At 46.1% G+C, this 26,457-nt stretch overlaps 1 protein-coding gene across 1 annotated transcript; it reads right to left on the bottom strand.

Moving 5' to 3' along the window:
- Nucleotides 1-806: 806 nt before the first annotated feature.
- LOC143843872 (synaptotagmin-15-like) lies at nucleotides 807-20,198 on the bottom strand. The gene is made up of 8 exons (XM_077350580.1): nucleotides 19,805-20,198; nucleotides 12,623-12,833; nucleotides 11,479-11,621; nucleotides 9,116-9,411; nucleotides 7,757-7,927; nucleotides 6,606-6,726; nucleotides 4,860-5,039; nucleotides 807-4,111 (listed from the first exon to the last, which is right to left on the bottom strand). The coding sequence occupies exons 1-8, from the start codon at nucleotides 19,809-19,811 to the stop codon at nucleotides 3,975-3,977; spliced, it is 1,266 nt and encodes a 421-aa protein (XP_077206695.1). The 5' UTR covers nucleotides 19,812-20,198; the 3' UTR covers nucleotides 807-3,974.
- Nucleotides 20,199-26,457: the final 6,259 nt, after the last annotated feature.

The following is a 26,457-nucleotide window of genomic DNA, read 5'->3' as shown; positions in this document are numbered from 1 at the left end:
AGCCGAAGGAAAGCCAGAAGTGGGCAAATTGCGGTCTGCATCTGGCCTGCAAGAGTTTTTTGTGGCTTGTTTTTTTGCTGCTACTGCTTAGTGACTGATTGGAAGCATTGGCCTATTGAACAGCAGCATCAGTCAGTGTGCTGAAGGGGCTGAAAAACAGATAAGATGTTTGAGGGCTGCACCCTAATCTGGCTTGATCTTGGAGGGTCAAGCAGGGGGCCCTGGTTCATACTTGGATGGGAGACCACTGAAGCAGCCCAGGGTCGCTATGCTGAGGCACACAATGGCAAGCTACCCCTTAATGTCTCTTGCCTTGAAAACCTCACAGAGTCTTTGTGAGTCAGTTTGTGGGCCAAATGCCATTAAGCACTGGCAGAAGACCTCCCTCTGAGGAAGGGAATCTTGGCCTGAGTCATTCTGGCAGCTCCCTGACCTCATTGGCTCAGCCCAAACAGAATGCAGGCATTGGAAACAGAAAGAGCCAGCCTTCAACTCTCAGCCCTCAAATTCTGCAGGAAGGCCAGTTAATGGCCTCAGGGCATTACCTCCACGTTGGGAAATCCCTAGAGATTTAGGGATGAAGCCTGGGGTCTGAAGGGAGGATGGGATGCCATAGAAATCTCCCTCCAAATTTTCTCCAGGGGAACTGATCCCTATAACATGGAGATAAATTGTAACTTTGGGAGATCTCCAGGCCCCATCTGGAGACTGGCAACTCTAGGCCTTCAGGCCAAACCATTTGTCAATAGCTGCTCCTACTAACCCACTGACCCCTGTCCGGCACCAATTTGCGAGTGAATACTGCATTGGTTCAACTCCTTTATTTGTTTTATCACATAAAATGTGTTCTTTTAGCTGTGATACAAATGCAGTAAAACCAGCACGACAAACCACTATTCTCCAAGCATTAACAACACTTGTCTTGAAAACAAATACAGTATCTTACAAACTACAGCTTGTTCTGCTTTATTTCAAGTGACAATCAAATCAAATACATTCATATTTACAGCTAGATTCCTAAGGGCAGAGTACAAAAAGGCTTTTATTTCTGTAGGTTCTCCCTCCTTGATACTAGTCCATTTCCAGGAAATCTGAGACACACAATTGCAGTGGATATTTCTGAAAGCACAGAGAAAATTCAGGAAATGGGAAGGAGTCCCTGTGTAAAACTTCCTGTTTGTGTCCCTGGAGAGATCACTTAAAGGACCAGAAGTCCAATCCTATGCAAAACTACACCAGTCTAAGCTTGTTGAATTCAGTGGCCTTCAACCAAAGTACAACAAAGTTGTACAGGAACGCACTATTAAGTAGTGTTGGAATATGCAGAATCTGCAGTGTGCATGATTCAATAGCATATGAGGAATACCCTACAGAGGGCATTGGAGAAGATGTGTAGTTAGCATATTTAGATACTTGATATTTTCAAATGATCTCCTTCTCTGTTCTGATTGGTTCTGCTTCTTTGACCACACTTCCTCTCTGTATTCCCTCCACAACCATAAGTCAGATAGACTGTTAGAACTTTCTCTCTCCTCTCATCTTTACATAGTTGTTTCTCTTCTTAATAAAACTAATTTATTCTTTAAGCAGCCGATGCAGCACACCTTTGCGTATTTTAACTCTGCCCACAAGTAAAACCATAGCAGAACTGCATAGATGGTCCTTGTTCCCTCCACAACAATGCAATGATGTATTGACCAGGGTTCTTTTTTTTAATTGTTAAACTCCCAGTTGGCCCCATAAAAACTGTACTGAGAGTACAAATTCAGGCATGATAACCAAAGATGCAATATATTATCAAAAACATGAACTCTACAATAATCAATTATACAAAATCAAGTTCCACGAAAAGCAAAGAATGGTGGAACATACAGAATAAACACTCTCACTTAACAAATGATGATAGTCCCATATCAGGAATCCACAAATGTAGACAAGGAGCAATCTGAAGTTCACAAGAAGCACTGCATTAAATCCACATTTGGCTGTTTTCGTGAGAGTTCCCTCTGTATTGTTTTCAAGCTCCAAGTTGGGCCGGGAGTTCTCCCAGAACTATGACGGATCTCCAAACTACAGAGATCGGTCCCCCTGGAGAAAATAACAGCTTCAGGGAGCAGGCTGTATGGTATAGTCAAGAGTAGGAGAACCAGAAGCTCCCCCCCCCCACACACAATATTGCCCCCAAATCTCCAGAAATTTCCCAAGCCAGAGCTGGCAACCCTGGTTGTATGTGTGATACAACATTCAGCTGATGACAAAATCCCAGCTGCGTAACCATGTATGATGTCAGCAGATTTTGTGGAAAACCCTTAGCAATTTCTTCTAGAACTTGGATTCAAAGGATACCCATGTTGAACTACAGTAGAACACCAAATTCAAGTTCAGTAGCCTCACAGAGATCAACAAAATTTTGGTCACTACAGTGCCACTGGAAAAATCTAGCTTGTTCTGGAATTTGGGGTAGCTTTGAAACCCCTAGGATCCAAAGAAGATGAAATACTATGATTTACAAAATGGGAGCCAGTTTGGGGAGCACCTAGTCCATCCTTCTTTCTCTCTTTCTTGCCTCACATGAGCCATAGGTCCAGAGACAGGAGGGAACCTGCATGCCTGAGACGAACGCCTGGGTGGTGCATCAAAGTGTGTAAGAGGCTGGCATTACCTCAGCCCAATTTCATCCCATCTTGGATGCTTTGTACTTGAAAGGGGGACCACCAAGGAAGACCCTGCAAAGAAAGGCAGTGACAAATCACCTTTGCAGTGAAAGTCCCTGGCTGGGATTGTCATAAGTTGGATGCAACCTGATGGCACGCGCAATAAGAGAGGGAAGGTGGCATGGTTTTTGTCACCGAAGCCAAGTAGAGTGATTACTTGGAAGGGAAACCACCAAGGAAGACTCTGCAGAGGCAAGACCACCTCTGCTTCTCTTGAAAGCCCCTTGCTGACATTGCCAGAAGTCAGCTGCAACTCCACAGCACTTACATATATTAACATTTCCTCTGCACTGGAACTGTATATGTATCCTAGATTTTGCAGTGCTTCTACTTTCTGCATTTCTTTTCTACTTTTGACCTTCGCAGCGTACAAAAGTGGAAACCAAGGAGAAAGGCCAGCGTTCTCTCAAGAAAGCTCTAATCTGGGTGCACGGAATTAATTAATGCGGCATCCTGTTGAAGAAGGGAGCCTGTTCTCTTTCAACTAAGCTTTTTAAAAAAAACACTCTCCCTAAGTGGCTGTTGGTCTTGCCGGTGATTTTCTAGGTCATGGGTTCAAATCCCAAACAGGCAGCTGAAATTGAATTGCCATTTCCAATTTGGTTAAGAGAACTCTGTCTATTATTTGTGAGCATAAGACACTGTCATACCCCAGGTCTGCCATCGGAGTTTATTGTGGCAACAACAACAACAACAACACAAAAAACTATACTCCCAGGAACTTTGGAGGAAGTCTTTGTTCTTCTCAGTGGACAGAAGCACTTGCATGTGCAGATTTTCACGTAGCCTTCCCTTTTGAGTCTGGTTCAATGGATAATAAACGAGACCCAGAGACTGAAAGTGATTTCACAAACTCTGCAAACCAGCACAGGTTTAGACATCCTTCAGCAATGGATTTAGGGTGCTTATCTATGTGTTGGAAAGCTCACATTAACCTATCACGCTTGGTTAGATCATTCGGTAAACACACATTATTTTTAATACTCTATGACCGAAAGAGAGAGGTGGACATGCCACACTCTCTAACCGGTTTACAACTCTCCACCCTACCCTTGCATGACTCCCAGGCCGGAGATCCAGCTGGGGGGCTGACCTTTCAGAACCGTGGTCAGTGAACCTAGTCGTTAAGCCTCCAGAAGGCTGTTAGAAACTTGGATATAGATTGCATCTGAGAGACCCAACCAAAGTTCCTCTAGCACAGTGCAAAGTCTCTCCAGCACAGGCAGGAAGCATCTCTTTTGCAAGGAAGGTCTTGGTTCTTCAGGTGCTCACGGCAAGCGCGTGCCACCTCTTCACCAGCTCCTTGGGCTTGCTGACCATCTCTTCCCAGTGTTCCAGCTCCTTGCCCCTGGTGTACATGAAGGGCCCGACTACCACCCGGCCCAGTGAGCAGGTTTCTAATTGGAAGGGAGAAAAAGAATGAGTAAAAAGGCCATATCGTGGCCAACTTGCACTGAGTAATGTAATGGGAAGTTAAAAGATATACAATGTCTGATCTTTGTTCTCTTTCTTATACTCTTGTTTCTTTTTCTTTTCTATTTTACAATTGCAAAATAAAAAACGGGGGGGAGAAGACTTTTCACCCCTTTTTAACACGCTCTCTATACCTGCTACTAATGCTGGGTCCCACCTTCACCTGTCCCTGGGTAAGAAGCTGCCTCCTCCAGCTGCCTCCACAGCGCTTCTCAAAACACCATTGATTAAACTGATTTAGAAGAAGAAGAAGAAAAAGAGTTGGTTCTAATATGCCGCTTTTATGCCACTTTTCTCTACCTGAAGGGTCCCAAAGTAGCTTACGTTTGCCTTCCCTTTCCTCTCCCCACAACAGGATGAGAGAGCCCTGATATTACTGAAGAAGAAGAGTTGGTTCTTATATGCCACTTTTCTCTACCCAAAGGAGTCTCAAAGCTGCTTCCAGTTGCCTTCCCTTTGCTCTCCCCACAACAGACACCCTGTGGGGTGGGTGAGGCTGAGAGAGCCCTGATATTCCTGCTCAGCCAAAACAGTTTTATCAGTGCTGTGGTGAGCCCAAGGTCACCCAGCGGGCTGCATGTGGGAGAGGGCAGAAGCGAACCTGGCATGCCAAGTCCACACTCCTAACCACAACACCAAACTGGCTCTCATTGATTCCACGTTGCACCTTACCATTTCCCGCCCCATTCTGGATCACAGACAGGCTTAAGCTTGCAGAGTCCAGCTCTATCTGGTCAACCTTAAAGCTGAACGTCTCGTTGTACAACGGATCCGAGGATCCTAGGACAGGTGAGGTCCTCTTGCTCTTGATGAATTGATTGTGGTTCATGAGTGACACTTGGACAAACACGCCTGGAAGGAAAAGCCAAGACTGAAAATCTAGCCAAATGGGTTGGAAAGAGTCTGTTGAAAACAACACATGGTTTTCATTTAGACTTGTTAAAAAAAAATCAAGTGCTTTCCAGAAGATGCAAGTGGGCAGCCGTATTGGACTGAAGTAGCACAACAAAATCAGAGTCAAGTGGCACCTTTAGGAGCAACAAAGATTTATTCAAGGCGTGAGCTTTCGGGTGCAGGCACTCTTCCTCAGACTAAATGAAGAAATACAGGGTTTTAAAAAAGAACACCCAAGTAATGCATTCCTGGAACTTGGGAATGGCCAACCGAAGCACTAAGGAAATGGGAAGAAGGGCTTGAGTGACTCATTGGGCAGAGTATCTTTGGGGATGTGGCATAACATGGTTGGAATAGAGGAGTGACTAAGAAATGGGCAGCCAGGGTAAAAATGGAGAAAAGATTTCTGCAGTTTAAGACAAATGGAATGCATGAGCATAATTTGCTTGTGCCTTATATCTCCACGGTTATGATGATTGTTCATTTAGTCTGAGGAAGAGTGCATGCACTCAAAAGCTCACGCCTTGAATAAATCTTTGTTGTTCTTAAAGGTGCTACTGGACTCTATGTTTGTTTTCTGGAAGATGAACTGTGCTACACTGGTTGCTGTTGAGCACAGCCTACGTTATCTGAGCTGCCCAACGAGAAACCCAGAGAAATGCATGCGCAGTTTTCACAAAATATAGATGACAGTGCTCAAAGATATCGTCGTAGGTACTCATCATCTAACTTGTTCTGCCGCTTAGACTTTAAATATGAAATTTTAAATGACACAGCTGGACGGCTTTATGGATTTATCTGCTTTACACCGAGAACAGGAGGAGGAAATAATATTAACTTGGGCTTGCTTCCAGATACACATGTGTCTCTTGACAGTTTGGCCACAGGGACCCACCCCATAGGAAATCTAGTGAGCTGTTCGCCATCCAGGACAGTCAGCTGACTAGATCCCGTTGCATGGTAGCTCTCAAACACTGTCAGCTACACTCAATAGGGCAACATATGAAGGGCATGATGGGAAAGGAAGGTGGCATGGAAGGGAGGACACCAAGGAAGACTCTGCAGAGAAGGGCCGTGGCAAACCACCTCTGCTTCTCACTGGCCTTGCTGGGGTCACCACAAGTTGGCAGTGGCTTGATGGCATTTCACACACACACACGAAGGGCATGATCGAGTCCCACTGTAGATAATTCCCATAGGAACACAGCAGGCCATTGCCAGAATGGGAGCCCTGTGTTCTGCACGCAAATTGTGCAGAGAGGGAAGGTTGTGAAGTGGTATGAAAGGTGCACATGTCACTCCTTTTCCATGATGCGTGCCAAATGCACGGTCCAACATGCATCACCATGCTCATGGTGGGCCGGCTGGTGCCCCTAAATATCACTGCTTTGCTGCTATGGAATGTGATCAAAGTACAATGGCTCCGGTTTAGTTGTTTGCATTTCTAGGGAGTGTTCAACCCCGCAAAACCCACAACGTTTTTAAAACATTGCTCAAACACAGGATGTTTCCCACAATACTTACCGGCAGCCTGTTTGTCGTTCTGGACTCTCAGGCCTCTGGCTCTCAGGACCACCACCGTGAGGCGACCCAGGTAGTCATTGTAGCTGAGGGAAAACTGGATGTCGCCATGCTCAGAAGGGGGCTTTGTGTGGAGAAGAACGTGGGTCAGTAGTTATGTACAAATGTAGCTTCATCACACGCACCGCCCTGCCCCTCATGACAATCCCTTCGAGACTAGGGTTGGAATGAGATTCCAAAACAAAGCAATATATCTAGCCCTTTCCACCATGGGCACAGCGGGATGCAATGAACAGACAAGAACAGCCCAGTGAAAAACCAACAGCCCATTTGCAGCTGGTGCACAGGGCACAAGCCCAAGTGATAGGCATTGGAGCATCCCTAGATCGAATGACGGAATTAGTATGCAGAAGCCGCATTTATGTGCCGAGCTATCCTAGTCTGCACTTTTTTCTTGTCCTTCACTCTAAAAACCAAACACATTTGCATTTGTTCCATTCACCATCTGTCAACCAGCATCCCAGTGTCTCAGCACCAGTATTAGGTGCTCCTCTGCATGGAATAGCAAGATATTTGTTAAAGTAGAAGAAAACTAATGACCACTCTCCACTCGTCTCTGGTTTGGAAGGAGTCCTTTCCATGTTATTGCTTTTCATGTACCTCCAACTCACCCCACTGATCAAATTTATTATGTGGGAGGATTTAATAGGCTTGTGTAGCTACTTCAAGACCGGTCATCTGGAAGGGAGACAGGAAGCAGCCCTGAAGGGAAGGGAACATGCTCACCCATAAGGATCTGGACACGCTTAACAGTAGCTGGATCCTGTTACCCCTGTGCTGAACTATTCAACATCTGTAATTTGAACTGTACCCTGAGCGCACCAGAATAATGCAATCCCAAGGAACAGATTACTCTCTAATGAGATTTATTGTCCCCAACGCACTTTCCAAACACCATTTACTTGTTTTGTTCACGATCCCCGTACTTAACGATGCACGGTGTCCATGTGCTTTCTTTCCGTCCACCTCGTCCTGCGTTGCACGTTGGATTCTCTAGAATTCCGCCCCCCACTGACAAGGTGGGAGAGCTCTGAATTAAAAACAAACCACCTTGGCATTTCTCTAATGAACTTAACCTTTAATTAGTGGCCTACCTCCAGGGTTTCTGCTTCCAAGTCTCTCCAGATGACAACTTTGTTTTCTCCGCTCAGGGTTTCGTTTTTCAGAGGGAACATTACTTGGCCTAAGAGTACGTGCTTCTTTTGTTTGTCCACATGGTAGACACAAAATTTCAGCGTCCTCCGATATAAGGTGTTGCTGGAAACCTGGAGAGTAGCCAGCAGAATGCTGTGAGTTAAAATTAAGCCATTTTCTAAATATTGTTTTTTGAGGAAAGGTTGCCACACTAGAACTGTGTACCTCCAGAAGAGGGTGCACGCTGCTTCTCTGTACAAGTCACTGCTCGAGGCAAGAATTCCTTCTAGTCAGAAGGCAAGAGCAGGAACTCATGCGGAAACATCAGGGGCCAGCTATTTTTGCTTTTAATACACTTTAAAGTTAAACCCAATTTTAGTTGATGAGCACAAATCTCAGGGTCAAAAAGAGGTTGCCTTCATAAATGCACACTTGAATCAGAAGTTGATTGGAAGGAGCTGTTTGGAGTACGAAGAAGAAGAAGAAGAAGAAGAAGAAGGAGGAGGAGGAGGAGGAGGAGGAGGAGGAGGAGGAGGAGGAGGAGGAGGGTTGGTTCTTATATGCCACTTTTTTCTACCCGAAGGAGGCTCAAAGGGGCTTATAGTCACCTTCCCTTTCCTCTCCCCACAACAGACACCCTGTGAGGTAGGTGAGGCTGAGCCCTGATATTACTGCTGGGCCAGAACAGCTTTATCAGTGCTGTGGTGAGCCCAAGGTCACCCAGCTGGCTGCATGTAGGGGAATCAAACCCAGCTTGCCAGATTAGAAGTCCGCACTCCTAAACACTACAGCAAGCTGGCTCTCTGTAGGTAGGTAGGCAGGGAAAGGTTAAATGTCACCTTCCCCAATCACCTTTCAACACCCACTCATCCCCTCCCAAAGAAGTTCTTTGCATGTCAAAAAACAAAAGGGTCATCAGGCTTCCACTGCAAACATTTCCCAACCTCCTGAGGTGTGAAGATGCTGCAGGGGGCAGCAAGAAGACAATTAGGATAATGAGGACCGCTCCTTCGCTCTCCTGTTAAGTATCAATCCTTGTCTGTCTCCAGATTGATGCTTTCCAGGCAATTTCCTCCTTCTTCTCAGAACTGCCACACTAAATCTGACCCTCTCTCTCAGCTAGAGACCTTGTTAGGAACCTATCTCTGTCTCTTGCCTTTCCTATCAAGTATATTAGTTCCTAAATATCTGCTCTTTAATCAGGTTGTGGCCTGGAGCTGTGTTCATTCCACTGTCAAGTGCAAGCTATCTTTTGACTTCCATCTATCAGATGCAGGGGAAACATCTGCCACCTCACATCCACTGCAAGAAAAGATTACCTGGAAAACAAAATCCTCTTCAAACTGCGGGTTGAGATTTTTGCGCTTGATCTTGGACTGCAAATATCGCCTTTCATCCGGGAGCAGGTAGATTTTCACGAAGGGGCTACAGGAGGCGGATGGAGGCTGGAGCTTCCGGGCTTTGATCAAGGAGACAAGGAGCTTTTCTGAATCCTGCTCGTACTCCACTGAGAACCACAGCCGGCCAATGCTGCCTTCGGGGAAGTCTGTCTCGCTTTTGTCCTCGGGAAACTTATACAGCTCCGGGTTGATGACTCCAACCTGGTATGCTCCGGCTTCACAACAAGGAAGAAATCAGTACAGGGAGTTACCCAATGCGCAAAATGTACTGGGGAGGGAGACATATTCATATGCAGAGAGAAAGAAACAGAAGTTCTTGTTGGAGTGAGCAGCTCAGCATACCTGGACACTGGGAGGCTCTCACTCCTAGTATTTACAGGTGTTTTCTCCTTGAATGAGATGCCTCTCTTTGTCTCAACCTGGGAGCTGCCTTTTGATCCCTCCTCTCTCTCATTTTGCCCTCTCCCACGCATGACATGGCCTTCCATGGAGACTCAAGTCTCTGCAGGTCTCTTCTGTAGAAACCATGTCCTCCTTCTCCCATAAACGTAATACTACATCACCTGGCCAATTGTGATAGGGAAAGTACTTTTTAGATTTGACCTCTCTCTCCTTTGGACTGCAATGTGAACTGCATCTGCTTGAATAAATGCAGGTTTTTTTTGACAATATACTTCTTGGGGGATTTATTTACTGCACTCAGTTTCTATGACTTCCATGACTGCGCAAAACTCTGCTATGTTAGCCAAATATTCCAGTCGTTTTCTGGATGCTCAATGGAAGCTCACTGGGGAACTTTGGACCCATCCCATTCTTTCAACCTAACCTACCTCATAAGATTGTTGTCAGAGGATTGAGTGGAAGAGAGAAGGCACCAGGTCCCCACTAGAGAGATAAGCCCAATTGTACTTAAGAATATACATGAAAGAAACAGACTGAGTGCTGGAATATTTCTAAGCTATTCACGCATAGGTGCATTTATTATTTGATGACGGCAGTGGGGAATTGCATGTATGAATGGGCAACAATGGCCCCACCACTCCAGAGAATACTTTCACATCACCTTCCTGTAAGCCTTAAACACAATCCAGAGCAGTGGAGCCCATTCATACAATTCACTGGGAGCCATCCAGGAACATATCTTCAGGGGATGCATACGCATATGGCACACAAGGCATGCTGGGATAGCTATTTGCTACACCGTGCTAGAAAATCAAATGAGTCCAACATCCCCTGAGTTGGATTCTATAAAGTTTACTGCAGCAATTCCAAAGTGATAGTAATAATAAGAATAACAATAAGGCAACAACAGTAATAGTCATCATGAAAAAGCAACTATAAGCATTCCAGTAGCAGAGAAAAAACCTTCAGGATATACCTTCTTTTACAGGCAGTGAAGTAGCACAACAAGAGACAGTGAAAAGAGTGACCATAGAAGTATACAACCAGCTCTGTAGGAATCATAAATTACAGCACGTACTACCGTTCTAGTGGACTAAACACGCTCTGTGTCCTAAGAGAAGTGAGAAGTGCTGAGATGCCATTGCATCCCCCACAGGTACACCTCTTCAGCTTACAAATGGGAAAGCAGAAACTTTTCCCGGAGGAAAAGAGATTGGGCTTTTTCTTCTAAAAGGTGACTTATACTAACGTAACTACTTCTGAGCATTCTTCACCGCCTTCAGTAATCTTGCAGGTAGAATGGTAATTGAAGGGCCTTCCTTCAAAGCAACACCTGCTGTGCAATCCTATACAGATTTACCTGGCTCTAAACCAGGCTATTTCGACCTTCTGACTGTGAAGGAACCCCTGAAATATTCTTCAGGCTTTGAGGAACCCAGAAGTGATGATATGCCTCATCAGAGAAGTGGGTCCGGAAATAAGATGCAGGAGCCAGCCCATCAATGATTTATCGTTTCCATTGTGGAGAAAGACTAGACCAGTAGAGCAACAAGAGAAGTGGGCTCCTGGGACATCCAATGATGTCAACAGCCATCCAAACTTCTGGGAAATGCTGCATATCACCCCTGGGGAGGTCTTGTGTAACCACACTGGTGGGGAATCCCTGCTTTAAACACACTGATTTCAACAGGCTTAAGCTGGAGTAACTCAGTATGGGGTTAGGTTTGCTACTATCTATGACCAAGGAAAGGAAGCACTACTAACCTCCTTTTCTATACATACGATGGATGGAGGATTCCCTAAAATAATACATGATTGTCAATACAACAGGCAGTCCAGTGCCCAAAAAAGTTATACTCATCGGATCAGTGTCAACCTACCTAAGGAATGGAAAGAAGATCGAGGGCCGGAGTCAGGGGTCACGTACAGATCACTGTCCTCTTGAATTTGTTCTCCATTTGTCATGTCGATCCAGGCTTGCTTATGAAATTTTGGTGGAACGATAAAAGGGACGGTTCTCGTTCTGCCGGACACAACCATGGTTTTCAGTTGGATTTGGAACACAAAAAGGAGTCAGGAAACCACTGTGAATTTCTTTGGGAATAAGTAAGCTAAAATTGGGCACTTTGGAGTTCCATTTAATTCAGCCCGAGAAATTTAGAGTGCAATGGGACTGTCCTCTAAAATATTTTCTCTACCATATTTTCATCCCATCATCCACAATACAAGATGGTAGCCGTTCCTTACAGGAACAATCAAAAGGAGGCTTCTGTTTGTCATTCATGTAAGTTCTTCAGTCAAGTCACAACTGGGGGCATCATCTGAGCATGGATTGGGGTCACTGTGGGTGGGCAGGTAGCTGTGAATGTCCTGCATTCTACAGGGGTAGTCAACCTGTGGTCCTCCAGATGTTCATGGACTACAATTCCCATGAGCCCCTGCCAACATTTTCTGGCAGGGGCTCATGGGGATTGTAGTCCATGAACATCTGGAGGACCACAGGTTGACTACCCCTGGACTAGATGACCCTGGAGGTCCTTTCCAACTCTATGATTCTATGACTCATGGCAACCCCTGAAGGGTTTTCAAGGGGAGAGACGTTCAGTGGTGGTTTTCCACTGTCTGTCTCTGCATTGTGACCTTTGTATTCCTTGGTGGTCTCCCATCCAAATACTACCCTTGGCACTCTGCTTAGCTTCTAAGCTCAAACAAGATCAGGCCAGGCTGGGCCATGCAGATCAGTCACTGAACAAGCGGCACATTCCAAATTGTCTTCAAGTGCAGCCCATCACAAAGCTGCGACATTTTGATCTGTATCACCCATTTCATCCAGGGATGCCAGCCTCCAGGTGGGACCTGGAGATCCCTTGGAAATGCAGCTCATCTCCAGAATAGAGAGATCAGTTCTTCTGGAGAAAATGGATGCTTTGGATGGTAATCTCTGTCTATACCAGGCTCCATCCCTAAATCTCCAGGAGTTTCCCAACCCTAATTCTATCCCATCCTATGTAGGGTTTTGTTCACCTTGAATTTTGAGGCTGAACTGAAGACGATGATTGGCCATCAGCTGGTTTCTGCAGACCAGGTGACTTTTCGACAGGTGAAGAAGGGCTGGTAAGTTCTTCGTAAGAAGCCTGCAGGTACACCTTCTTCCAAAAGTAGTACGCTGCAATCCCAATAAGGACCAATAAAAGAATTCCACCAATCACACCTCCGACCACAGCAGCTACCTGTTCTGAGTACACAAAAGCACACAGCGAATGAGTTCATGTGAAGGAACCCTGACCTTTAGTTGGCTACTCTTAACTTCCCTGGCAATGATCTTCATTCGGTGGCATTGACTGAACATTGTTTTTAATTTATTTTTTATTTAGTTAAAAATAAATAAATAATATTAAGAAAAAGCTGAAGGGGGTAAGGCAAAGAGGTCCAGTTCCATCCCACCCCTCCTCCTCCTCCTCCTCCTCCTCCTCCTCCTCCTCCTCCTCCTCCTCCTCAGCACACCAGCCCCTTCCCATGGGGAGTGATGTTGCGCCTTTCTGTGAAATATACTTGAAGTAGTTCCAATAAGGGTTGCCGTGCAGAGATCTCTCACTACAACAATAGTCCAAGATCAATGGACCCTGACAAAAATGGCTGCTTTGGAGAGTGGTTTCTATGGCATGAGACCCTGCTGAGGTCCCTCCACCCCCCAAAAACCCTGTCCTCCCTAGTCCCGCCCCCCCGGCAAATCCCCAAGAATTTCTCATCCCAGAACTAGCATCCCTAATTTTAAACAAGGGATATTGTTATAAAATTAACATTTTTATCGGGTCAGTGGGAAGAGCCCCGCACACGAACCCCTACTCCCCCTCCGCCGCCACAACCAATGGTGATAGGGCAATGGGGACCCTATGCGCCCCTGGGGGTCCCCCTCCCTTGGGGATGGAACCCCTATGCGGCCCTGCCGATGGGGCAAATCCCGGTTGCCCCGGTGGGGATTACCTACGCTATTAAAAACTGGGCAGATAGGTTTCCATTTTTGATTGATGAAACTGCCCAGGATTTAAAGAGTTAACCCACTTTCACATACCTCTGTGTGTGGGGGGGGGTAGGTGTTCAGTCATCCCACACAGCCTTGGTGAGTATTTTAAAAACCTCGGCTAAGATCTTGTCACAAATCTCCTGGCATCTTGCCTGTTTCCACAGTCCTGAAGCACCTGCACATTCCCATTCCCCAGCTCTGCTTAGAGACATTAGAGCTCGGGGTCTAACTCTGAAAATATGCTGCATGCACTAGGTTGTACCCAGTGCAAAATCCCCACCTTTGCCAGAGCTCTTGTGCAGGTGGGAATGCAAGAAAAAGACCACCAGAGGCACTTGTGCCAAGTCAGATATATTGGTTCCCTGCCTGGATTCCTGCTGGTGTAAGATCTTATTCAGCTGATTTCTGTGAACTATAATATACGGGGAGAAAAGTGCTAACTGTGGCACAGGAGGAAGTGCAGTTCAGTCCAGGTGGGTAGCTAGGTTGGTCTGATTACATGTGCCTGCATATGAAAGCACCTACCTGGAATTAAACTTTGTGGGCCTTAAAGGTGCCCCTGGACACAAACTTTGGACATGCAGATATCTGAAGAGGTGTGCCTGCATACATAATCTTATATCCAGAATTAATTTCCTTGTTGGTCTTAAAGTTGCCCCTGGACTCAAACTTTGTTCCATTTCACTTAAGCTCATCTCTGTTTCTGCTTGTACATCCCTGGATCCAAGCCACTGAGTGCTGCCTGATTGCACATGTGACTTTAGCAGTGTTTTCTCCTTTTCTTTGACACGAAAGCCCTTAGAGCTTTCAGAAAAGAAGAGGGGCATATTCAAAGGGCTACAGATCCCGAGTGGCAAGCCATGAATCATATCCTTCTTTCCTCTGTTTGAGACAAGGAACCGGCATGTGAAATGCAGGCAGGCGCAGCAAGCCAAACAGAGCAGACTCTGAAGGCTACATGTGCTTGGGTGATCAACACAGCTTCAGACAGGTCATAGGAGTTCCTGTGCTGCAAAGCAAAGATACAAACAGGTCCATTGAACTACTCAGGGTCCCAGTCCAAGTTGGAGTACAACTGGAATTATAGTTATTGTTGTTTTAGGGGTATATTTGATATCAAAAAAATTTTGCAACGCAAAAATATCCTCCCAGCTTCAGTTTACACTGCAGAGAATCTCTGGTTTTATTTTGGTTCTGTTTGGCCTGGCACATTGTCTTTATTCTGTTAGGGAAATTTTAAAAAATTGTTCCCAGAATCCCATAAATATTCAGGAATTACTGGGAATATCAGTATGTTCCAGGGGATTGTTTTTGCCTTGCTTCCCCCCACACACACACACACACACACACACAATTGGTTTCTTTATATCTGGGTTTCTATGGGCTTTCCTGCTGCTTTTGTCCATTTCAAATGAATCTTTCCCCCCATATTCTTTTGTGTTTCCTTCCAGTTTTCTTGTAGGGAGCTTGCAAGCTCCATGCTTGGCATGTCTTGCTTGGATTTGTTGTGATTCCATGCTTTGGCACCAGTCCTGTTGAGCTTGCATTGCCACTATGATACTGGTTTCTGCTGGGCATGCTATACATTGCAACTGGTTGTTCTGGGCTTTCAGAATCTACTTCTGCACACACTTGTTGTGATTCTATGCTTTGAGTCATGACATCAGTCCATCCCATCTGTCTTGTTAAGGGAATGATGAAGAATGACTGGGGGCACTCTGTTCAGGGGTCCATAAAATTTAATCCCTTGGTCCAACTGACTTGAAACTTGGGGATAATTTAAAGGATAGGCACCAGCAACATGGCTGCAATATTGGTGCCTGTACCTCTAAGATGCTTCTCTCAGACACCGAGAAACATTTTAAAACAACTGTACTTAAAAAAAAAACAATTAGCACAGCCATTACACGTAAGGAATAATGAAGCTGAAAAATTCAGAACTCTGGAAGAAAAAACCCAAATTCAAGAACAATATCTCTTTTGGGAATATTGGCAGTATAAATACTTTTCAGGTCCAATGCACCCAAATTGGGTTTTTTGCACAACCACACCCACAGTTTTGTTATTGTGGGGATACAGCGTAGTAAGGGAGAAGAATACAGTAATTGGCCCTGCATGGCCATCTGCTCCATAAGTGGAGGATCCCCCCTCCCCCCGAAAAGGTCCTTCTGAGTAACATGCCACCACTTGTGCTAAGTGCTCAAGCTAAGCACACCCTGAGAGGATCAAGAGTTGACATTTACACAACTGCAACGAAGGAACTCTTCACCAACTGTTTAATCACATCCTTAAACACATTTGGCCCTCCCAGCTGGCAGGCAGCCAAGCTGCATTTTCATTCCAGCTGGTATAATTCCCTTCATGAGGCAGAGCTCAAACAGAACGGGTCAGGATTCACCTCAATGGCAATGAAAGCCACATTTTGGTTCACTGGTTTTGAAAAGGACGTTTTATCACACCTGGTCTCAGCATGACAGCGAGTTGTAAAATCAGGAAGGGAGGTAGCCACTCATTGTTTGGGGACCCTTGTTTGGGAGACCAAAAACATGTGTACGCACTGCAATCGCTATCCAGCCAGTCAAAGATCCAACACTATGGGCCTTTTCGCACAGGGATCTTTGTTGCAAATTGTTTGCGGAATGAAAAATCGCCATTTAAAATAGTGGAATTCGTCGTTATGCATACCTGCCTTTGTAGTGGAATCAGTTGCGTTTTTTAGCGTTTCCCACAGGCTTCCGGTCTCGGCAGAAATCGCTAGAAAGGAAGCGCTATTGCCAAGCTCGTCCCGCCCCTGGCCATCAAGCAGCCAATGGGCAGCCGTTAGCATGCTCCCAAACAGCCCCTTTCCCTTTAAGAAAGGTTTTTAAAAAAAAAAACGACCCATAGCAACGAATCTAGGTAGATTCGTTGCTACGGAGAGACCCATCCAGCTGCCTAATGTGAGCTGTCGCTTGATTGTATGATCGTTTGCACGCTGCCTCGAGTGATAAAAAAAAAATTCCCCCCCCTCTCACGGGCCCGATTTTCGGCTGAATTTATTTGTAAAAAATAAAGGGACTTTATTTCAGCAAACGGGCTTTTCAGTGGTTTGTGCTTAGTGACTAAAGGTGAAGGACTGAAGCCAGGGAAGCCTCTAAACAGAAAGAGGCTCGCCGGTGCGTTTATCCCCGCTCGCTCGGAGAAAAAAAATGGCGATCGCTTCGCCGGAAGTTTGGAGGACAGGCTCAGGAGGAGGGACTTTGAAGAACCAGCAACAATGGTAATGCACAGGTCTTTAGCGCTACTGTTGCAGATTGGTTGCAGGAGTGTATCGCTATCCGGAGGGTGAATCCACTTTTCTGGATTCCCCTGAAAGCGCCACAACGAAGCGCTTTTTGCTGATTGGTTTCAGGATTGTTGCAGATTGTCTACGACGTCGTGGGTTATGGCAAATTAGTAGCGTTTCCAAATAGCAACCATTGTGCTACTTTGAAGCCGTGCGAAATGGCCCTATATCTTCATTTACATCTCCACACCTCCAGTGTGCCACGGTAGTTTTGAGTTTCTCACTAGGATGTTGGAGATCTAAGTCCTGGAGGCTTCAAAATTGGTGATGCTGTAACCACTTTTAGTTTCAGGCATGGAAGTGATGTCACGGTTTTAGTGACACTCTAGGAATGTCCCAAATCTCTACGGTCTATATCATGGAGATTTGGGGAATTCCTAGAGCATTGTGAGACACTGTGACATCACTTCCATGGAATGGCAGCAGAAGTATGGACCTTGAGGGTGGAAGACAGCCCTAAACCATGTTCAGATCCCCACTCCATCATGGAAGCTCAGTGGGTAACCTTGAGCTATTCACTATACATAAAAGCATAAGGGAAGCCATGATGGATCAGGCCAATGGCCCATCCATTCCAATACTCTGTGAGATGGTGGCCAATACTCAGGTGCTAACAGGAGCTCCACCAGCATAACCTTCTTCCTAGAGTTGTTGTGAAGATAATCTGGAAGAGGTAGGTCCCCATGAGGAGAATAGCATGATATAAATATCTAAATACCCAAAGCGTGAACCGTCCTTAACACAAACCTCACATCCCCCAAAGGCAAGGAGAAACCAGAACATTTAAAATACTCTGCAGTCATTCTACCAGCAAACATTACCCCTCAAAAGATATACATCTTGTATTCGACAGCCAATCCAAATCAAATAAAACTGGTTACACACAAGCAAGAGCCTCCTCCTCTAATAAGATAAGCAATCAAACAGGAGAAATTGTTAACTCATTATTAGCAACCAGTGCTGCAGAAAGGATGTCTAAATCCTCATTGCAAATGCGGCCTGGCAATCAGTTGCCACCTGCCTGGAGAATGACCTGTCTCTTTCATGGTGGCTGAATGGGATGTTATTCATCAGGGGACGGTATTTACTTCTGTGCTGTGAAAAGCTTTAGCTGCCCAATTCCACCTATTAAGCTAAGACAGACCATTTTTCTCCAGCCCTGTTGGCAACCCTGTCTGGACACATGGAGAGATTAACTGCGTGTGCAAAGGCTCAGCTCAGACTTCAGCCTGCTGATTTACAAACAGTTGAGTTCAGTAGTTGTGCTCAGAAATGCCACCGCCTCCTGACTCCATTATTTAGAGCTTCTAGCCCCTCTTCAAGACAGGCCACCAATGTTCCCATTTTACAGATGCAGAAACCGAAGCTGAACAGATGTGCCTGGGCATTTTGAAACCTGCTTTCCCAGGCTCCATTAACCCATAATCCCAAACAAGCAGAGTTTAAATAGTAAAGTTAATTTTCTCAGGGAAGGACACAGATCCCCCCCGCAGGAGAGACAATTAGTTAGGGATACAGGGAGCTCTGTGGTGTACAGTCCCCAAAAGTCCACTCTCCATAGTATCCCTGTTCTCCAGGGGAACTGATCTCTGTAGCATGCAGACGGGCTGCTATTCCAGGGGATCTCCAGCTCTCACCTGGAGGCTGGCTTGAGGATACCCCCAATCCTAGGAAAGGATCTCAGTACTGTTCCAATTCCAGAGGTGTGGGCAATTAGGGCCATTAGTTCTGCAATATGACTCCAGTCTCCAATCTGAGTCCATTGATTTCAATGAGCTTATACTAGAGTAACTCTTCACAGGATTGCAGTGTTGGGAACTAGTCAGAAAAAGAGTGAATGTTAGCCAAGCAAAATCCATGGAGGAAGCAGGCCAGAAGGGCAGAGGGTACTGGAAGGAAGAGAGACCTGCCCGAGCACTGAGATCTCAAGGAGAGGGCCTTCTCTCAGAGGCACAAGGGGCTGTGACATGTGGTGGCCTCAGACTGTGGAACAGCCACCCCCTCGTAATTTGCCAGGCTCTTTCGCTGCATAGTTTTCAGTGCCTGGAGGAAACACAACTCTTCACCCGGGCCTTTGATATCCAGTTTCCTCTAAGTGCTGTCCTGCCAGGAGGGCAAGAGGAAGCAAGCAAGTTATGTTTTAAATGTTTTTAATGCGTTTTAGATTATTTTAATCTGTATTGTTGTGAGCTGCTTTAGGACTTTTGGGTGATGGTGTGGAATATAAATTCCTACAGGAAGGACGGAAGGAAGACCCTCAACTTTGCCAGTCCTGGAGGGCCAGTGTATAAGGAGGACTAAGATTCTAAATTTTATTTGATTTATTTTCTTTGATATTTATACCCCACTTTCTACCCAAGTGGTTACTCAAAGCAGCTCACAACAGCAACCTTGTGAGGTGGGTTATGCTGAGAGAGAGCACCCAAGGTCTATCACCAAGGGCTTCAAAGCCCTTTTCAGACAAACTTTCAGAATGTCACCAAGAACACCACTAAAAACACATTCATCAGTTCTTTCCTCATAACACAAGGGAGAATAAACCTTGCCTTCCTTTATGTCCAGGTGTAAGGGAAGTAATCCTTGCCCCAGGGGGATGCTGTGGAAACTCCCCCACCCAGTTTATTCACATGGAAGGGGGGATACCAGCAGAAACCAGAAGTCCTTGGTGCCCACTTGGAAGGTCTGTTGTGCAGACAAGGATGGATCACACCTGCCTTGCCTCTCCCTCCTTATAACACCTTTGCCCAAAATGGGGATAACCCAGGTCACACACACACAGATACACACACACACACCGGCTTTCCAAAATGTTGGAGAGTTCCAGTTCTTGCCAACTATTCCAAGCATTACTCCTTACCAGTCATGGGTCCTCTGGAGATGCAGAATGAAGCAGGTGCAAATATTCCACAGGTGTGTGTTTAGATTCTCAGCCTCATCTTCCCATGGCAGGGTCTTCTTTCTCCCCAGCAGCTGTTCCTTCTTCTCCCTGGCTCTCTCTCTGGCCAGGATTTGGGCTGGCCAGGAAAGCGACAGCCAAGGCTTCTCCTTTGGCAGGTGACCTCAGGTGCCGTCTGGCACCTTCTTTCCCACCTGGATCTCCTGCGTCCCTGACAGCCTGAGGTTAGACACACGAAGGCAGGCAGGGCGGGAGTTCCATGCCTTGCTACCTGCTCCTTCTCGCCTCCCCTTTGGCTGCTGAACCGGCTCCTCCTTCTGGCTGCAGACGAGACCTGGAATGTTTCACAGACTGTCAGGCCCTGCCAGCTCCAGCAGTCTGGGGAAGGAACCATGTCAGTGGTCTTGACGGCTGCCACCCTTTCCTTCCTGAAAAGTGCACGGATTTCCTGAAGGAGGGGCATTGGCCTTGTGCAGCCAAAGCATCAGCCCCAGAAGGGCAAAATAGCTGGATTTTTAACTCTCTTTCCGAAACGTGGGACCGCGTTTGGACGCCAAGCCTCCACAAAGACTGTGCTTTTCTTAAACAGGCCAAAATATTTCTTTAATTGCTTGGTAGAACTCATTAGGCAAAGGATCCAGATAAGGCTTCATTATGTGCCCCTGGAAGCATTTCCCTAGGCGGTTGGGGAACTGGTTGTTCCAACAGGCATGGTGCCAACAATACCCTGCACATAGGGTTGCCAGCTCTGGGTTGGAAAATATCTCCATTTCCTTTTGGGCAGGGAATCTGGAGAGGTCAGGGTATGTGGGATGCAATGCCATAGAATCCTCTTGGGGACTGGGTTGCCACCTTTGGGCTGAGAAATTTCTGGAGATCCGGGGGTGGAGCCTGAGGATGATGGGGTTTGGGGAGGGGAGGGACCTCAGAAGGGCACAGTGCCAGAAAATCTACCTCCAGGCGAGCTGATTTCTATCGCCTGACAGTCAAATGGGATTATGGGAGATCTCCAGACCCCACCTGGAGGCCTGGCCAAAAAGCCTTGTATGATACACTCAAAATCAAAAGAAAAAATGTGGGTTTTTAAATAAAAATATAAGAATTTAAATGCTTAGGGGGAAAATGCATATGAAACCGCTTGTCAGTTTCTTATTTCAAATGTCATACTGGTGTCCACAAAAAGACCCAGAGGAAACTTCCTTTTGCCAAGTTCTTGCTTCTTCAGTGGACTCACAGAACCACATAGGACAAGCATCTAGAGATGTGCCAAGCTAAAGAAACCTCACAGTTTACAGCCGTCCTAAAAGAATTCTCCACAGTTTTAACACAGTTTTTCCAGCTCACAGAAACACCTCTTCTCTCAACAATTAAGGAAAGACCTGGGGTGAGGATTCGTGCTTGGGGAATTCATGCCCCCTCCCCTCCCCCATTACAGAATGACATTTAGGATCTTTCACTAGGATTACCAGCTCTGGGTTGGGAAATACCCAAAGCCTTTGGGAGTGGAGCTGGGAATGGGTGGGATTTCAGGTGGGGAGGGACCTCAATGGAGTATAATGCGGTGGAGCCCACCCTCCAAAGCAGCCATTTTCTTCAGGGGAACTGATCTCTGTCATCTGGAGATGTCATTCTGGGGGATCCCCAGGTCCCACCTCAGCTAACATCACAGGGCTTCTCTGAGCATCCTGAAGACAGAATATGTGGAAACCTCAGGTAGACAAGCAAAGTCTGGGTCCTTTAAGACCAACCGCGTTTAATTCTGGGCTTAAGTTTCTGTGTAGGGCGTCTGAAGAAGTGTGCATGCCCATTTTACCCAGAATCACACTTGATTGGTCTTAAAGAGGAGAAGAAGAAGAAGAAGAAGAAGAAGAAGAAGAAGAAGAAGAAGAAGAAGAAGAAGAAGAAGAAGAAGAAGAAGAAGAAGAAGAAGAAGAAGAAGAAGAAGAAGAAGAAGAAGAAGAAGAAGAAGAAGAGTTGGTTCTTATATGCCGCTTTTCTCTCCCTGAAGGAGGCTCAAAGCGGCTTACAGTCGCCTTCCCTTCCTCTCCCCACAACAGACACCCTGTGAGGTGGGTGAGGCTGAGTGAGCCCTGATATCACTGCCTGGTCAGAACAATTTTCAGTGCCGTGGCGAGCCCAAGGTCACCCAGCTGGCTGCATGTGGGGGAGTGCAGAATTGAACCTGGCATGCCAGAGTAGAAGTCCGCACTCCTAACCACTACACCAAACTTGCTGGACTCAGACTTTGTTCTATTGCTTCAGAGCTTCCCTACAGTGAGCAGTTGAATTTGAAAAGAAAAGACAGCAATAGTTCCACCTGCTGTCACACTGAAATACTGCACCAACTCAAAAAGTGTTTAAAATATGGGTGCCTTGCTTTCTCCAACTCAATAAGTACAGTTCCAGTGTGAAGAAGAATAATGCTTTACTTCTTAAGCCTATACCAAAACCAATAATTTTAAGCAGTTTGATCATATTTGCAAGAATGTTTTGGTTCCATCTTTTCAGTGGTCTGACATTGTGCGTTATACTTGTGTATGTGTAGCGCTGTCAAGTTGTCACTTGCTTAGGATGATCCCAGAGGGTTTCCCAGACGAGGAATGGTCTGAGGTGGATGACCTCTGGGCCACGACCCCAGTCCAAGCAATGTCCCTGCTTAGCTTCTAAGGCCTAACAAGATCTGGCTAGGTGGGACATCCAGGTCAGGGCGACATTGCATGATAGGCTACTTAATTTATTTTCATCACCACCACCCCACAAAAAAAGACCTTGTATCTGGTTGCAGATGTACAACTCTTGCTTCAATTATTCTGGATGGACGTTACATGTTGTCCATCTTTCTGGGGCTGATTTCTCACTCATTGAGAAGGGAGGTGACTGTGGCTCAATGGCACAGCATCTGCTTGGCTTGCGGAGGATCCCAGGTTCAACCCCCAACATCCCCAGTTAAACGGAGAAGGCAGTGGGTGATGAGGAAGGCCTCTGCCTGAGACCATGGAGAGCCTCGGCCACTCTGAGGAGACAATGCTAACTCTGAGGGACCCGGGGTCTGATTCTGCATCAGGCAGCAGTTTCATGTGTGTTCACGTGTGCGTGATTTGTCTGTCCCCTTTCACTGTGAGGATTTACTACATCAAAATGTATCTAATCCATTAACACAGAGTATGATTCCAGAACTTCAGAGTACTCCTGACAGAGAGTCAGCGTGGGACAGCTCTTGCTGGCTGTTTTCAAACTACCCTTGGATTCTCTTCTCATACCTGGTGGCTAATGGAGTTTTTCAGTCCCAGGTTCGAATCCCCTCTCATGCCATGGGAATTCACTGGGTGGCCTCAGCCTGGCATACCTCACAGGGTTCTTGTGGGGATAAAACCGAGGAGACAATGATGGAAGTCACTTTGGGCCCCGCTGAGGAGAAAGGCTGGGTATAAATGAAGGAAATGAGAGGTGCTGAAATGCTTCTCTATGTTTCTTCCTACCCACTAACCTAGTGGGCAAAAGCTATGCCAACAGCACCAGTAGAGAGGTAGATTCAGGTGGGGAGGTAAGAGACAGTGTGGTGTAGTGGTTAAAGAGCAGCAGCCTCTGTGACAAGAGCAGGCTAGCTTGGGCCCTCCAGGTCATGGCAGAACAGATTACCAGTAGCCAATATCTGGGTTCCTTTAGGAGGCAGAATGGGGGGATCCAGTGCACAATTAGGATCCAGCCCATGCGCCTCTCTTCTGTTCCCATTAGAGGTAAGATCAGCTACTCACCCCTTAAGTCCGCTATTATCCTTCCTTACAGTTCCCAGGGATGTACTTTATTTAGAAAAGAAGAGCAAAGAGGCGCTTTTAAAAAATGATTCATGTATTAATCCCCTTTATGATCAGGAGGTTATATAAAACTGATAGCTTACCGCAAGATTTGGTTGCATAAATGCCGTTACCGCACTTCAATCTGCTACGGAGACGACCCCACAGATTATCACAAGCAAGGGTCAGCCGTGGTGTTTCAGATCACACCATAATGCCATCCCAGCCAGTGCGACAGAAGTTGTCATTAACTCCCAGGGCTTCAGCTGCACAAGTGGAACGAGGCATCCTGACAGTGTGGCATGAGGTGAGCCCTGGCAAGGGAGAGATACATTCTCAAGAGGGTGGCCAGCTCTGTGTTGGAAAATACCTGGGGAATTTGGGGGTGGAGCTGGGAGTGAGCAGGATTTAGGGTGGAGAGGGACCTTAGTACAGGAGTGGTCCTCCAGATGTCCATGGACTACAATTCCCATGCTCACTGGCAGGGGCTCATGGGAATTGTAGTCCATGGACATCTGGAGGACCACAGGTTGACTACCCCTGCCTTAGAAGACTATCATACTATAGAGTCCACCCTCCAAAGCAGCCCTTTTCTCCAGGGAACTGACGTCGATTTTCAGAACATGAGCCGTTCAAAAGTAAAAAAAATAAAGACTCCTGTTTGGGGGGGGGGAATTAAGACCCACAAGTAGGCTTGAACTCACAAAGATGGGATCTCTAGGCAAGCACCTTACTGACCAAGCCATCTCAGACATGCTACTTTAAACCTGTAAAGTCCTATATACAATGTTCTCTGTTTTCTTCTCTCCCTCCCAACTTAAGCCACCTCACGCAGCTGTTGCAGGAACGAGAGTCATGCCAAAGGCCAAAGGCCACTTTTACACACACTAAATAATGTGATTTCAGTGCACTTTGCAACTAGATTTCACTGTATGGAACAGCAGAAAATGCATTTGCAAATGATTATTAATGTACATTGAATGTGGATTGAAAGGGCATTGTGTGTGAAAAAAACCTTTAGATTTTTTGGAGGAAATGCCGGAAATGCATTAAAAGCATCCAAATTTGCCCACTATATTTGCAGATGCCAAATGAAGCAAAATCTTCAGAGTGCACGTAGAAAGCATGGCAGGCTAAATGAGTGGGAGTCAGACTGAGCCCCACTGCATTGCTTGCGGTGAGAAGGCCTTATTTACAATCGGTTATTTCCATAAATGGCCAGCGGGTGGCAGTGTTGTTCTAATGGTCTGGACCCATTCAAGTGGCTCCAAAATGTATCTCTGTGAAAAGCAACCTTCATGTTAGCAAGGTTGAGGGTCATCCTTTGACTGTGAAGAGCTCTGATTTTGCATTTAGAAAGTGACTATCGCTGATGAAGCATCAATTTGAAACACAGTGTTAACTGGTGGCTTGCCTTGATGTTGTACCTGTGGATCAATATTCAATGTGGAAATTTATACTATCGCTTAGCAAACAAGATACCAGTGTTTAGAACTATAGGTTTACAATATTAAAGCAAATACATAGTTTCTAGCATTGCATTGGGAAGTTTCTGCACAGTAGTTGCTTAGTGCTTATAATTCATTATATTGGATCAGACCAGGGGTAGTCAAACTGCGGCCCTCCAGATGTCCATGGACTACAATTCCCAGGAGCCCCCTGCCAGCGAACGCTGGCAGGGGGCTCCTGGGAATTGTAGTCCATGGACATCTGGAGGGCCGCAGTTTGGCTACCCCTGAATCAGACCATCAGTCCAAAAAGGTCAATATTGTCTACTGAGGCTGGGGGAGGCTCTCCATTGGCTGAGCTGGAGGCCTTTCCCATCACCTGCTACCTGGTCCTTCTAAGTGGAGATGCCAGGGACTGAACTGGGGACCTCCTGCATGCAGATGCCCTGCCCTTGAGCCATTGTCCCTCCATCTTCCCCCTAACCTGTTTTGCCACGATGTTTTTCGAAATACTACAGCAAAGTGGGACTGGCTGCCTATCGGGTGGGAAAGCCTGGACTTTCCCAGGTCAGCCCATGGGCTTTTCCACATTCCCATTGTCCTTGCTTGTAAGCTTCTGTTTCTTTTTGAGGGGGAAGGCAGTCTGTTCTTCACATGTTTTGCTCTCTCTAATGGTTGACTCGATAACATACTGGTTTATGTCAAGCGTAAACATGTTCAAGCAGATATGGTGGATATTACCTTGCTTGACATTGAAACGACCACTAGAGGGAGCAGAACAGGAAGAAAGTCTGAACGAAACAGGAAGTGATGGAAATGAGAATGTGGAAAATCCCACCCTACCCCCGTCAGCAATATTTCTCCTTCTCGGGATCCAAGATAGCCACTCACCACTCCCTATGTCACCAGTGCTGAAGGGTTTTTTAAATTGCTAATTGGCATATCAATATACCAATATAACGATACAATGCTATATCCGCATGTAAATTATCAGTTTTTTAAAAAGCAGGGCACCTCTTCCAGTGATGTTAGTGGGATGGCCACAGCAAAGCTGTGTCAAGGGAAATGCAGGGTAATCCACCATCTACAGCCAAAGCTGTATGTGGAAGCAAGATTTTCCGCATTTGGGAGTGCATCTACATTTGATATTATTATAATCTTTGCAATGGAGTGTGTCTAATGGGTTTTCCCCATGGACATAATGAACAAGAGGGAGGTAATTTAAGGTTACTGGGTTTCGATCCAAATAACTACCATCAACACTGCTTTATGCTTTAAATCTAGGCTTGCATCAGAAGCGAAGGCAGGCTTGACTCCCTCCCCCCTCATGCCCTCCCTCATTTGGGTCCATCTTTCTGCACCTCATGAATCG

This window comes from Paroedura picta, chromosome 8 (genome assembly GCF_049243985.1).
Source record: "Paroedura picta isolate Pp20150507F chromosome 8, Ppicta_v3.0, whole genome shotgun sequence".
In the NCBI taxonomy this organism is placed as follows: Eukaryota; Metazoa; Chordata; class Lepidosauria; order Squamata; family Gekkonidae; genus Paroedura; species Paroedura picta.
Note: the sequence above shows the minus strand (reverse complement) of the source record. Positions and strands in the feature narration are given on the sequence as shown.